This window comes from Vipera berus (genome assembly GCF_964194415.1).
Source record: "Vipera berus genome assembly, chromosome: 5".
Taxonomy (NCBI): domain Eukaryota; kingdom Metazoa; phylum Chordata; class Lepidosauria; order Squamata; family Viperidae; genus Vipera; species Vipera berus.
This window is the reverse complement of record NC_138207.1, coordinates 83,727,032-83,741,212: the sequence shown is the minus strand read 5'-3', so window position 1 is coordinate 83,741,212 and position 14,181 is coordinate 83,727,032. Positions and strand designations below refer to the sequence as shown.

Genomic DNA, 14,181 nt, shown 5'->3' with positions numbered 1-14,181 from the left:
ACTTCCCTCCGCCCTGTGCGCTCCCACAGAGAGGGTCTCCTCAGGGTGCCACCGGTCAGAGAATGTCGACTGGTGGCCCCCAGGGGGAGATCCTTCTCTGTGGGCGCCCCGGAGCTATGGAACCAGTTACCGGTTGAGCTCCGGACAGCGCCCGATCTTCGCTCCTTTCGCCGCGACCTGAAAACATACTTGTTCGAGCAAGCCGGCCTGGCCTGAGGGGGGATTAGTGGGGTCTTTTTACTATTTTTATTGGGGTTTTTACCATGTATTAATTGTATTTTTAATCGGGCATGTATTTAATTATCTTTTATTTTTTGTAAATCTCTGTGTTTTATTCTTGCCCTGTACACCGCCCTGAGTCCTTCGGGAGAAGGGCGGTATAGAAATATTAATAAATTAATTAAATTAAAATTGCGTACAAACAGGATTGAAAAGGTTCAGAATGTCCTAAAATGTTGCCAGGATCTTTTGAGAGATTATCAGATTTCAACTGAAGAATGAGATACTATAGGATCCCATTAAAAGCAACAATTTGTTGCTATATCTTGTTTAGCAGTGTGCTAAATACATTGAATTTACTCTGTGATCTGGGACACATTTGTTGTGATAAGCACTCACACATCTCTAGCCATCTTACTGTAAATGAAACATCTTCTTAAGACAGTATTGCTCAACCTTGGCAACTTTAAGATGTGAGAACTTCAATTCCCAGAATTCCCCAGCCAGCAAGGTTGTCAAGACTGAGAAATACTGAGTTAGATCAGGGGTAGGCAACCTTGGCTCTTTTATGACTCGTGGACTTCAACTCCCAGAATTCCTGAGCCAGCATAAAAGAGCCAAGGTTGCCTACCCCTGAGTTAGATGAACACTTTTGCTTACTTTTCCTCTGTGACCTTTACATTTTGGAAAACTTCACCATCCCATTTCCAGAGGATCACCTGACTTGTATTCTTTTCCACCAGGCTCAGGACAAGTATACTGCGCCTTGCTGAAGTTCATTTGAGATCCTGAGAAAATCAGCACAGCCACTGATTCCTGTGGCCAATCTTGTGGTCCCAGCTAAGACCAACTGTGGACAAGATCTATTTCCTTGATAATCCTTTGAACTACTATTTTACAAAAACAGAATCCAGGTTCAGAGAATTCAGACAGGATAAAGGATCAAATCAATATTGTGTACCCTTTTCTTGAAATTAAAGAATGTTTGTTTTTCACTCCCTGTGGACCTTGATAGACGCCCAGCTTCAAATTCATGGCATATTGTATATTGGCGAGGTCCAAGCTGTGTGAGTGTTCCCAGTGTGTTTTATATGTACGCACACACATGCTCACCAATCATCAAGGGAATAGTACATTAACAAGGCCAAAGAATTAGAGAAACCACATTCAGTCTGCATCTTCTTGCACAAAGTCTTGGCTTTTGATTTGGATTCCAAAGCCAGCCATAGATTTCTTTCCAGGGGATGATACTACTTATCCATACTAACTGAATTCCTGGATACAAAAGGGATGAATGTGATCCTTAGATCAGTGTTTCTCAACCTTGGTAACCTTAAGATGTGTGGACTTCAACTCCCAGAATTCCCCAGCCAACATGCTGGTTGGGAATTTCTGGGAAACACACACGTCTTAAAGTTGAGAAACACCGATCACTGTGCTTGGTTCCTTGCAGGCCAGAGTGATCCTGTAGACCATGGGTCTTCAATCTTGGCCCTTTTATGACTTTTGGACTTCAACTCCCAGAGTTCCTCAGCCAGGCTGGCTGAGGAATTTTGGGAGGTGAAGTCCACAAGTCATAAAAGGGCCAGGTTTTGAAGACCCCTGCTGTAGAAGATACTCAGTTGTTCCTCCGCAAGACGATTGAGAGGGGAAGGTGATTCTGAAGGCAGAAGAGAAGCACTTGGCTTGGATTAAGAAAACTGTTCATTCCATCTCAAAATAACATGCCTGCTATCTCTTTAAATATCACTGCTGTTATTAGTCCCGATGACTGTATTCTTTCTCTTCACAGGGTTTCAGACAAACTGAAGCAGTCTCCACAGTCCCTGCCAGAAGCCAACAGCACTGATTCTGGATTGATGCTGCCAGAGAATGGTTCCCTCTTGTCACTGAGCTCGCTGGACTTGGCCTTCTCCCAGCTTAAGCACCGGTTGCAGAACCTCACTTTGCAGCTTAGTGGCACTCTGCTACCCCCCACTAAAAGGACACGAAAACATGTTCTCCTAATGGCCACCACCCGTACCGGCTCTTCCTTTGTAGGGGAATTCTTCAACCAGCAGGGCAACATTTTCTACCTCTTTGAGCCACTGTGGCACATAGAAAGGACGGTATCTTTTGAATCCGGGGGTGCTAATGCGGTGGGATCGGCCCTTGTCTACAGAGATGTTTTGAAGCAGCTGTTCCTCTGTGATCTTTACATTTTGGAAAACTTCATCATCCCATTCCCGGAGGATCACCTGACTCAATTTTGGTTTCGGCGTAGTTCGAGTCGCTCTTTGTGTGAGGAGCCTGTTTGCACCCCCTTCGTCAAGAAGGTCTTTGAGAAGTATCACTGCAAGAACCGCCGCTGTGGCCCCCTGAATGTGACTCTGGCAGTGGAGTCCTGCCTGCAGAAGGAGCACATGGCCCTTAAGGCTGTCCGAATTCGACAACTCGAATTCTTGCGTCCATTAGCTGAAGATCCCCGCCTGGACTTGAGGATAATTCAGTTGGTGCGGGATCCTCGTGCGGTCTTGGCCTCCCGCATAGTGGCTTTTTCGGGTAGGTATGAAACCTGGAAGAGATGGGCTAATGAAGGTGTAGCAACTCTGAATGAGGATGAGGTCCAGAGATTGCGAGGCAACTGTGAAAACATCCGACTCTCAGCTGAACTGGGTTTAAAGCAGCCAGCATGGCTTCAAGGTCGCTACATGCTGGTTCGCTATGAGGACATTGCCAGGTCTCCCCTCCAGAAAGCCAAGGAGATGTATAAATTTACTGGCATTGCTCTCACTACACAGGTGGAGGACTGGATCCGGAAAAATACACAGGCCCCTCAAGATAGCAATGGCATCTACTCCACCCAGAAAAACTCCTCTGAACAATTTGAGAAGTGGCGATTCAGCATCCCCTTCAAACTTGCCCAGGTGGTACAGAATGTCTGCACACCAGCCATGAACCTGTTTGGCTACAAGTTGGCCAACAGTGCTGAGACTCTTACAAACAGATCCATCAGCTTGCTAGACGAGAGAAGGACCTTCTGGATCACGTAAAAGGTTGCCTTCATTGGCGGATTTTTTTCCCCAATCATAGCATTCTGTGAATTGAGAAAGAGAGAATGCAAGAATCTATATATTGAGGAAGGAACACATGGGCAGGAAGTGTTCAGCCATCTTTGGTTGTTTTGCTTCCACTTGTCTTGACCATTCAAGAGCTTTGGCTTTATCTGAAAGCAAGCATCCCTTGCTGGCATATTTGACACTTCCAGGTGGATTATAATGGGACCACAGACACTGGCATAAGGAAGCGTTCTGAAGCTGACACAGAGTAGAAGATTAAACCCTGTTTCCCTACCTCATGTCCACACCCTTTCTGTTGCAGATGTTGTCTCTCACCTTCACCAAACATCCAAAGAGAGTGAATGTCTTATAGTTAAAATAAATTTATCATTTGGAAGAAAAACATGGGCTTCTCAACCTGCAGAGAAGCTGTGAGAGAAGCAGAATGTTGCACTGATCTCATCTAAGGCAGTCTTAAGGAATCTGTCAACCAGATATTTGGGAAGGGAAGGGAAGAAACCTATTTAACACAACTGACAGCGAGAAAGCTGACTCTCCATGTGCAGACAGAGCATGTTTTGTACACATTCTCTCAAATCCTTGGATAAATTGAGGCCTTGTTTAAATTGAGGAGGTGTTACTGGGGAAGATAGATGCATGGCATAGAACAGAGGTGGTTCAACCTTGTAAGTGTTTTTGTTTAAGAGTGTTGGTTGTTATATTCATTATCTGTTTTCAGTGCTGCAGCAAACATCTAATGAATTTCACTTAGCTGTTCATCAGAAGCACTTAACATGGCAGAAGGTATAACCTGACTGCGAGTTTGGTATTTCATCCCACAGTGGAAACCGTATCAGGATCCTGATTGCCAAAAAAAAAGGACTCACTTGGGGGCAATTCAAATCTGGTTTTCTCTGCACCTGGGTGGAGTCCAACCCAACCCCTTCCAAATTCCCAGGAATTTTGTTGGAATGGTAACATTTTCAACACATTCAATTTTGGGAAAAGTTGACATGGATTATCACGCCTCACTTTAATAAATGGATAGATTAATATCAGGGACTGAACATACATATAACCATAAAGAATGGTAGTTTCATTAACTATCAGAGTCACATGTGATTGTCTGGCACTGCTAATTTAACACCTAACCAAACACCACCACCACCCCATTTTCTTATCTGTAGTGAGAAGATTTAATGCTCCAGCTGTTTCTGTTTGTTTAACAGAACAAAAAAGACGATCATTTAAATCATTTTCTTCTTTCCCATGGAGCACTGCAGTGAATAAGCGACCACATTTGTTTTGATCCAGTCAAAGTAACAGAGATCAATATGACCATCATTTGGTTTCATGGCACTCACTGTCTGAGTGAGCAGGAATGTGCTTTGATGTGTCAAGATTATGTGTCAAGAGTATGCCTTTCCTCTCTCGTTTCCTGCAGGAAAGAGTACCAGTTTCCAAACAGCATATAATGCAGGTTTAACTCTGAATAAACAGTTCTGAGATACCATTAACTTCCTCCAAGGTGTTGGCCAAAATTAGAACTTTAAGGCTGTATAGCCCCACTGGATGTCTGGATTGCAGACAAAGCTGGATTGTCTGCCAACAAAGTTATCAAGAAAAAAAAAGATGGAACATCAGCTAACATTCCTACAAGTGATTCCAGTTACCCTTATGATTTGCTTTTCCCATTTAGTATTTCACTCATGGTATTTTAACTGGCAAAGTGGTGCCATGACTACATGATTCATACAGTGTGTCAACTTACCCTCAAATATAACTCATAGCAGTCTTTCAGTTAGTTGTCCCATCTCGGTTAACCCACTGCCAAGGATGCATCGTCCCCTTGCACCACATGGATACTCTGGCACATCCCTTTTTGTCTCCAAGAAGCCTTTTGATATCTTTCTCTAACCTTGGATAAGCTGTTTCAGAACTATATCCAGTTCTCTTAACGCAGGGGTGTCAAACTCAATTTCATTGAGGGCCGCATCAGCATTGCGGTTGCCCTCAGGGGGCCGGGTGGGTATGGCCGCATCAGCATTGCGGTTGCCCTCAGGGGGCCAGGGTGGGCGTGGCCTGCTGGGTGGGCGTGGCTAGAGTGTGTATGGCCTACTGGGTGGGCGTGGCCAGCTCTACATCGTTCGCATCAAGGGTGCCTATGGGGGCCTGGGCAGGAGTGGGATAGATCTGAGGGTCTCTGGCAGAAGGAGGGTCTCTGGGCCAGGGCCAAGGCAGTGGGGGCCGTTCCCTCACTGTTTCCAGGATGGCTTCGCGGGCTGCATGAAACCACTTTGCGGGCTGGATCTGGCCCCCAGGCCTTGTGTTTGACATGTCTGTCTTAACGGAAGTGTGTTGAAAAATTCTGGCTATCCCACAGAAACATTCTCAATTAGATGTTTCAGCCAGCACTGTATTTGCTAGGCTGTAGTGTTTTCCTTTTGCGGTGGACTTTTCTTACTATTCTCTCATTAGTGGTGATGGTGGTAGAGCTGCAAAATTTATCTTAATTTTGTTACGATTATTTATGTGGAACAGCTAGGACTGGATAAAGAAAGCCACAACTTCTTGCCTTATTTTGAACTTTCTATTCTTTTCTTTTGGAAAACTGTGAACTCTGCAGTTCATTAATTTATTTATTGTATGGAGAAGATAACACTTGCTTTCTTAGAAGGAATCAAAACTGCACAAAAATAAAAACAATTTTCCCAAGAATCAGAAGTCTAATTCATTTACATTAAGATGGCTGTGGCTAAATAACATGCACTTATGTTCTTCTTTTTTAAAATGCAACTTCTTTAACTTGAAGAAAGATTCTGTTTAAAGGAAGGAACAGGATAGGAAACAATTTCCTGCATAACCTTAGAGCAGTAAATAACAATGTCTTGCAAACAGATTAGAGAAGCAATATGCTGTCCTAACTATATCTTCTGGATCCTCTGTTCAACATAAACTTTTTTTTGCTGCACAGAAGTAAATGATTTATTATTTCCCATAAAAAGAAAAAGAAAAACACGTAGCTGCAATCGCATCAACATTTTAAAGAAAGGATGCCCAATGTAATGCATATAATATCCTTTTATTCTTAAAAAAAACACCTTAAAATTTAGTGAAATGTTGAAGAATGGAACAATGGTGTGTACAGTTTTATTCCACCAGCATCAAAACTCAAACACACATTTCTGTGTTCAAGCCAGCAGGCCTTACGTATCCCTACACTTGTGAGGTTTGTGGTCAGGGTCTATTTATCCTTCCCACATGAGGGATTGGTTGGTCTGAAATGAAATGATCTGTGTTTTGTATACAGTTTGACATGCAATTGGCAGTTTGCAGCCAGAATCTAGACTGCATCTTCTAACTCTGGACAGTCATCTTGCTAATCCTGAAACCAATTAATTCTAATTCCCCCTTTTGCATTTTGGCAGACGTGGAAGTTTTCAGTTCTGCAAGACTAAGGGTATATTTGTAGAGAGATTTATTTAAATTTATGTGGATACTATGCAGTCACACTAAATGAAGTATATACAGTATGTGGGCTTCAATGCCATAATCCCTGGCAGTATTCCTAATTCCAAAAAGGATGGAAAACAAGCCAAGCCTGGAATCCAGTCTCAAGGTAGGATCAGCAGACCCCATAAAGGAAGAGTAGGACATTTGACCTTCCTAGAACAGGGGTATCATTCAAGGAGTAGCATATTTATTCAAGGAAGAGTTTTAAGAAAATTTAGTGAATGCATCTCCAGTCTGAGAAAGAAGGAAGGAGAACTTGACCTTTTTAAATAAACAGGAATAGCTTTCAGATATTCAGCCTGCTAAATTATAGCAAAGCAAGTTTTCCAACATCTTCCACCACTTTGTGTTTGGACAGTTGGTGCTCTTACACAGTGTTTCTCAACCTCTGCAGCTTGTAGTTGTATGGACTTCAACTCCCAGAATTCCTCAGTCGGCATGAGTCCCCACCCACCACAGACACACTAGGGCAGGGATAGGCAACCTCGGCTCTTATGACTCATGGACTTCAACTCCCAGAATTCCTCAGTCTGCATGAGTCCCCACCCACCACAGACACACTAGGGCAGGGATAGGCAACCTTGGCTCTTTTACGACTCATGGACTTCAACTCCCAGAATTCCTGAGTCAGCATAGCTGACTCAGGAATTCTGGGAGTTGAAGTCCATGAGTCGTAAAAGAGCCGAAGTTGCCTACCCCTGCACTAGGGTTACCAGACCTTGTCTGTACAAATTGGAATGGGCAGCAGATGGCAGCAAGGAAGGTTTTCTCTTATCCGCTGTCCATGTCCTACATAAGTGATAAGAGTTCCAAGCAAGCCTGTAATATCCTTTAAGAGAAGTGGAATCTGTAATTCATTTTCAAGGATGGGTTAATTTGCAAACAACCAGGGCTATTCTCATCTCATCTCATACTGACACATATAAATATATATTATTTATTTATTTATTTCCCACCTTTTATTATTTTTACAAATAACTACAATTTGCAAACATATCCAACACCCCTTCCTCCTCCTATTTTCCTGTGATATTGGTTGGGCTGAGAAAGAATGACTAGCTCAAGAACACCCAGCTGGTTTTCATGGCTAGGGCAACATTCGAACTCACAGTCCCCCAGTTTCTCACCTGATGTTTTTACTACTAGACCAAACTGGCTGTATTGTTATGTATAACCCTTACAAATGGAGGAAGAATGATTTCCATTCTGCTAGTAAATCCTTTGTTTCAAAGATACCTCAGAAAAAGGAATTAATTATGAATTATGATTCAGTTGAGGCTGAATTTCCTGATACACCCCAGGATGTGGTAACACAGTTGTGCAGTCTTGTACACAAGCAAAGTTTAGTTATAGTAAATTCTCCTGAAACGTTGCAGTCTAATATCTACCAATTTTTAAAAAAGATTATTTGGGAAACGGGAAAATCAAGAAGAGGAAGTGCAGTAATAAAAAAATTCTAAATTAAGATCACTCTAAGTCAAGGTGTCAAACTCACCATGTCACGTGATGTATTGCATTGCCGGAACTGGGGTGGGCGTGGCCTCCATATGATGCAACTGGCCTGCAGACTGGCAGTTTGACACCCTTGCTCCATCAGTCTTGCTTTCAAAACATACACAGAGTTGTTCATTGCAAAGAGATTGGCTGAGAGGAAGTGCCTCCTGCTTAGACATTGTTAAAGGTAAAGGTAAAGGTTCCCCCGCACGTGCGTGCTAGTCGTTTCCGACTCTAGGGGCCGGTGCTCATCTCCGTTTCAAAGCCGAAGAGCCAGCGCTTGTCCGAGGACGTCTCCGTGGTCATGTGGCCAGCATGACTAGACGCCAAAGGCGCACGGAACGCTGTTACCTTCCCACCGTAGTGGTCCCTATTTTTCTACTTGCATTTTTACGTGCTTTCGAACTGCTAGGTTGGCAGAAGCTGGGACGGGTAACAGGCGCTCACTCTGCTACGCGGCACTCGGGATTCGACCCGCCAAACTGCCGACCTTCTGATCGACAAGCTCAGCGTCCTAACCCACTGAGCCACCGCGTCCCTTTAGACATTGTTAGGTAGAGCCTATTTTCAATCCCTCTTCCTTTTTTTTTCAGAGCAATAGTGTCTCATTTTTAGGGGGTTCAATACTAAGTGAGCACCATCTTTGGAAAGACTGTGGTTTGCCCCACTGCTTTGCTCAGCAAACCAGAAAATTAATATCCCGATGTCTCAGTTTGCCTTCTCAAAGATCCCATTGTTGAAGATCTATGGGGAAGACTAGTTCAACCCAGAGTTCATTTGAGGCACAAAGGAGCAGGCTCAAATGATACTACTTCAGACACTTGACGTGAAGACCTTTATGCGAAGAATGCTGGGAAAGGTAGAAGAAAAGAGAAGAGGATGGTGAGCAGCAAGGGGAATGCACTCAGTTACAAGGGCAAGGAGTGCATCGCTGGAGACCTGAAAGACAGTTATGGATAGATTATCTTGCAAAAATATCTATCCATATGGTCTCTAGGAATTGAAAATGACTTGATGGCACATAATCAATTTTTACCCAGTCAACTACTACACAAAGGTTTATATCTGAGATCTGCAGTGGCCTGGGAAATACTAGTCTAAGGAACATGGTTGAGCCATGGTTGAACATGGTTAGGACTTTGCTTGTCTCAAAAATGATTTGAAACGGAGGCTTCAGAATGTGCTGGAGGATGAGCATAGCACTTTTTAAAGAAGCTTTGTCACTTTTTTGGGTTTTCACATAACCTGGAAAAACAATGCAGTTATTTTAAACAGCTGTTGATCTCACATTGCTGCATGTTCTGAAAAGCTTCTTATTTATTTATTTATTTATTTATTTATTTATTTATTTATTTATTTATTTAATTATATTTATATACCGCCCTTTCCCGAAGGACTCAGGGCGGTTTACAGGGTGATTAAAACAAAAAATACAAAAGTTAAAAACAGATTTAAAAAATTATATCCGTCCCTGAATAAATAAAACCCCAGTTAAAATTAAAATTAAAATTCTCAGCCTGGGCCAGAGAGCTTGAAGAGCCAGGTCTTCAGGTCCTGGCAGAACGAACAGAGGTCGGGGGCGGTCCTAAGCTCCACTGGCAGCTGGTTCCAAAGGGCAGGCGCACCCACTGAGAAGGCCCTATCCCTGGGTGTTGTCCGCTGGCAGTCTCTTACCGGCGGTACCCTGAGAAGACCCTCCCTGTGAATCATCTACAATTACTGGTTCAATATGTAAATTCAGCAACCATCAACAATGTAAATTCATTAGACATATAGAAAGCCTAATTAACCTGTTGGTGTCATTTTGGGATGGATTCATATTCCAATTCTGGTCACCACGAGAGAAAAATGAGGCTGAAACCTTAGAAAGAGTACAGAGAAGAGCTACAAAGACAATAAGGCAGGGGTCTTCGAATGGTTATGAGGAACTGGGTTTGTCTAGTTTAATGAAAAGAATGCCTAGGAGTGTCATGATAACAGTGTTCCAATATATGAAGGTTTGCCACAAAAAATCTGGGGTCAACCTGCTTTCCAAAGCGCCAGAAGACACAAGAACCAATGGATGGAAACTTATAAAGAAGAGACACAGCCTAGACTTAGAACTAAGGAAAAATTTCCTGACAGGGAGAACAATTAACCAGCGGAACGCCTTCAGAAGTTGTGGTTGTTCCATCACTGCAGGCTTTTAAGAAGAGACTGGACAGCCACTTGTCTGGAGTGGTATAGGGCAAGGGTCTTCAAACTTGGCCCTTTTATGACTTGTGGACTTCAACTCCCAGGTGGTTGGCTAGAAGACCTCCAAGGTCCCTTCCTACTCTGTTATTCTGTTAAAAAAGGGGTGGTGACTTTGAATACATAGCTGTGGCTGTCATCTTATCATCATCATCATCTTGCAAGGGACTTCTTTTGACATCTCCCTCCCCCTATTCAGCCAACACCCCTGGAGCTTCATATCTGCAAAGAGAATTCAGCCCTCCCCAATTGTGATAATTCCCAACTCCAGCCACAACTAAGGCATTTTGTTTGTGCAGTTCTAGTAATGCCTTTCCATCAGAGAGGCTGTTGACGTGTGGGTCAAAATTAAACAGACTTGCAAAGGGAATATAAGCAATAACAAACACCCCCTTATTTTCCATGCTGCAGCTGCTATTCCTTTCAGATTTCTGTAATCCCTTCCAGATACTGATTTTATCCACCTGCTGTTATGCCCAATTGTTGAAACCTGGTTTAATGAATAAACCTCAATATGTTGGGTTCACATAACACTGAAGTCAAAGCCTAGTGACTTACGATAGGAGTAGAATCAGCAAAATAAACAAATCACAATTGAAAGAAATTAGTGTCTAGATTCATGCAGCATACTGAACGGAATAAAACTGATTGTGGTTTTAGTTTGAAGGTTACTGTATCCAGGGGTCTTCAAACCTGGCCCTTTTATGACTTGTGGACTTCAACTCCCAGAATTCCTCAGCCAGGCACGCTGGCTGAGGAATTCTGGGAGTTGAAGTCCACAGGTCATAAAAGGGCCGAGTTTGAAGACCCCTGGTATATACTAACTCGTTGTTGCATCTCTTCATACATCCGTGTCCTCTTTCCTTTGTGGCTTTCTACAAAGCTTTCCTCCGTGGAGATTTTGCTTGGTTTTATAAGTCCAAATATTTCCATTATCCTCACTATAATGTCCAACATCCTCAGACTTCACCCAGGCCTGCTTCGCCAGTCTGATTTTTGCAGTCTCAGTTTTACGTCACAATAGACAAAACACTTTGGCAAATTCCAAAATTATGATTTTATATCCCACCTGGGTGGAAGTCCAACAAGGCCTACTCACAGGTAGAAACATGCAGAGGGTTGCAGATAAAGGTGCCGAGAACAGAGTTCCTATTAAGAGCACAATATTCTGATGATTGGTGCTCCTTTCCTTTCAGAAGATGCTTTGGTGTTGGGGGGAGCTGATTTTTCCAAATGTTTTTCTTAACTACTTAGGAACAATATATCTGCAGGGTTAGGAGAGGCTAGCATAGAGATAACTATACTCTATACTGGTTGGATATATTGGGGCTTTGGTAAGAAGGAAAACTCTTAATTCTGATGGACTCATGGCTAAGCACTTGTCTAGATGTAATCTATAGGAGATGGGCAACTTATCCATTAGGGGATATTGGCAAAAATGTCTGGAGACAGCGCCACCTGATGCAGTAAAAACAATTTAGAATGGAATTAGTTAAAAATAGGATAAAATAGAAATAAAATACAATTTAAAATGGAATTGGGATAAAATAAATTTTAAAAATGAAATTACAATCAAATACAGCATTTTAAGATATACTGTAGATAGATAAAATATGATTAAATTATATTTCACTATCACCCCTACAGTCTACCCCAATCAGTCTCACATATGCTGATATCAGCCAAACCATTTTGCTCAGGTACTGTGCTGTGTTAAATGTAAATTTCAGCCACTTGGTGCCATGGCAAAAGCAATAAACAGATGCCATTCTAAAGGATCAGAACAAATGTGAGTACTAGTCATAAGATGTAGAATAATGTCCACCATCCAATGCATTACAGGCTAGGCTGCATCCCTGCAGTGAATTTTTGCCAGTTGTTGTTGTTGTTAGCTGCGAAGTCATGTCCGACCCATTGCGACCCTATGGACAACGTTCCTCCAGGCCTTCCTGTCCTCTACCATCTGCTGGAGTCCATTTAAGCTCACGCCTACTGCTTCAGTGACTCCATCCAGCCACCTCATTCTTTGTCGTCCCTTTCTTCTCTTGCCCTCAATCTTTCCCAGCATTAGGCTCTTCTCCAGTGAGTCCTTCCTTCTCATTAGGTGGCCAAAGTATTTGAGTTTTAGCTTCAGGATCTGGCCTTCTAAAGAGCAGTCAGGGTTTGAATGCCTTGCAGTCCAAGGGACTCGCGGGAGTCTTCTCCAGCACCATTGTTCAAAGGCCTCAATTCTTTGGTGCTCAGCCTTTCTTATGGTCCAACTTTCACAGCCATACATTGCAACTGGGAAGACCATAGCCTTGACTATACACACTTTTGTTGGCAGAGTGATGTCTCTGCTTTTTAGTGTGCTGTCTAGATTTCCCATGGCTTTCCTCCCCAGGAGCAAGTGTCTTTTAATTTCTTGGCTAGAGTCTCCATCTGCAGTGGTCTTGGAGCCCAGGAAAATAAAATCTGTCACTACCTCCATTTCTTCCCCATCTATTTGCCAGGAATTGAGAGGGCCGGATGCCATGATCTTGGTTTTCTTAATGTTAAGTTTCAACCCAAGTTTTGCACTTTCCTTCTTCACCTGCAACAAGAGGCTCTTTAGTTCTTCTTCACTTTCTGCCATTAGAGTGGTATCATCTGCATATCTTAGGTTGTTGACATTTCTTCCGGCAATCTTAATTCCAACTTTTGATTCATCTAGCCCTGCCTTTCTCATGATGTGTTCTGCATATAAGTTAAATAGGCAAGGTGACAGTATACAGCCTTGCCGGACTCCTTTCCCAATTTTGAACCAATCAGTGGTCCCATGTCCAGTTCTCACTGTTGCTTCTTGGCCCACATATAGGTTTCTCAAGTGACAAATAAAATGGTCTGGTACGCCCATCTCTTTAAGAACTTGCCACAGTTTGTTATGATCCACACAATCAAAGGCTTTAGCATAGTCAATGAAGCAGAAGTAGATGTTTTTCTGGAACTCTCTAGCTTTCTCCATGATCCAGCATATGTTGGCAATTTGATCTCTAGTTCCTCTGCCTCTTCGAAATCCTGCCTGTACTTCTGGTAGTTCTCGATCCACATACTGCTGAAGTCTAGCTTGTAGGATTTTAAGCATAACTTTACTAGCATGAGAAATGAGTGCAATGGTGCGATAGTTTGAACATTCTTTGGCACTGCCTTTCTTTGGAATTGGAATGTAAACTGATCTTTTCCAATCCTGTGGCCACTGTTGAGTTTTCCAAATTTGCTGGCAAATTGAGTGTAGCACTTTTACTGCATCGTCTTTTAAGATTTTGAATAGCTCAGCTGGAATACTGTCACCTCCACTAGCTTTGTTGTTGCTCAGCTTTTCTAAGGCCCACTTCACTTCACATTCTAGGATGTCTGGCTCGAGGTCAGTGACCACCTCATTGTGATTATCAGGGACGTTAAGCTCATTCTTGTATAGTTCTTCTGTGTAATTTTGCCACCTCTTCTTAATCTCTTCTGCTTCTGTTAGGTCCCTGCCATTTTGGTCCTTCATCATGCCCATTTTTGCATTAAACGTTCCCTTCATCTCTCCAATTTTCTTGAAAAGATCTCTGGTCCTCCCTATTCTATTGTTTTCTTCTATTTCTTTGCACTGTTCATTTAAGAAGGCATTCTTATCTCTTCTAGCTATTCTCTGGAATTCTGCATTCAATTGGGCGTATCTTTC

The 14,181-nt window shown here is 42.7% G+C and overlaps 1 protein-coding gene across 1 annotated transcript in view; it reads left to right on the top strand.

Moving 5' to 3' along the window:
- The window catches only part of CHST3 (carbohydrate sulfotransferase 3), a 43,204-nt gene extending 38,907 nt beyond the window's left edge, over window positions 1-4,297 (top strand). The window contains exon 4 of the mRNA XM_081330138.1: window positions 2,012-4,297. Within this exon, the coding sequence (XP_081186264.1) occupies window positions 2,012-3,251 (1,240 nt within the window). The 3' untranslated portion in view covers window positions 3,252-4,297. The remainder of the gene's footprint in view (window positions 1-2,011) is intronic.
- Window positions 4,298-14,181: the final 9,884 nt, after the last annotated feature.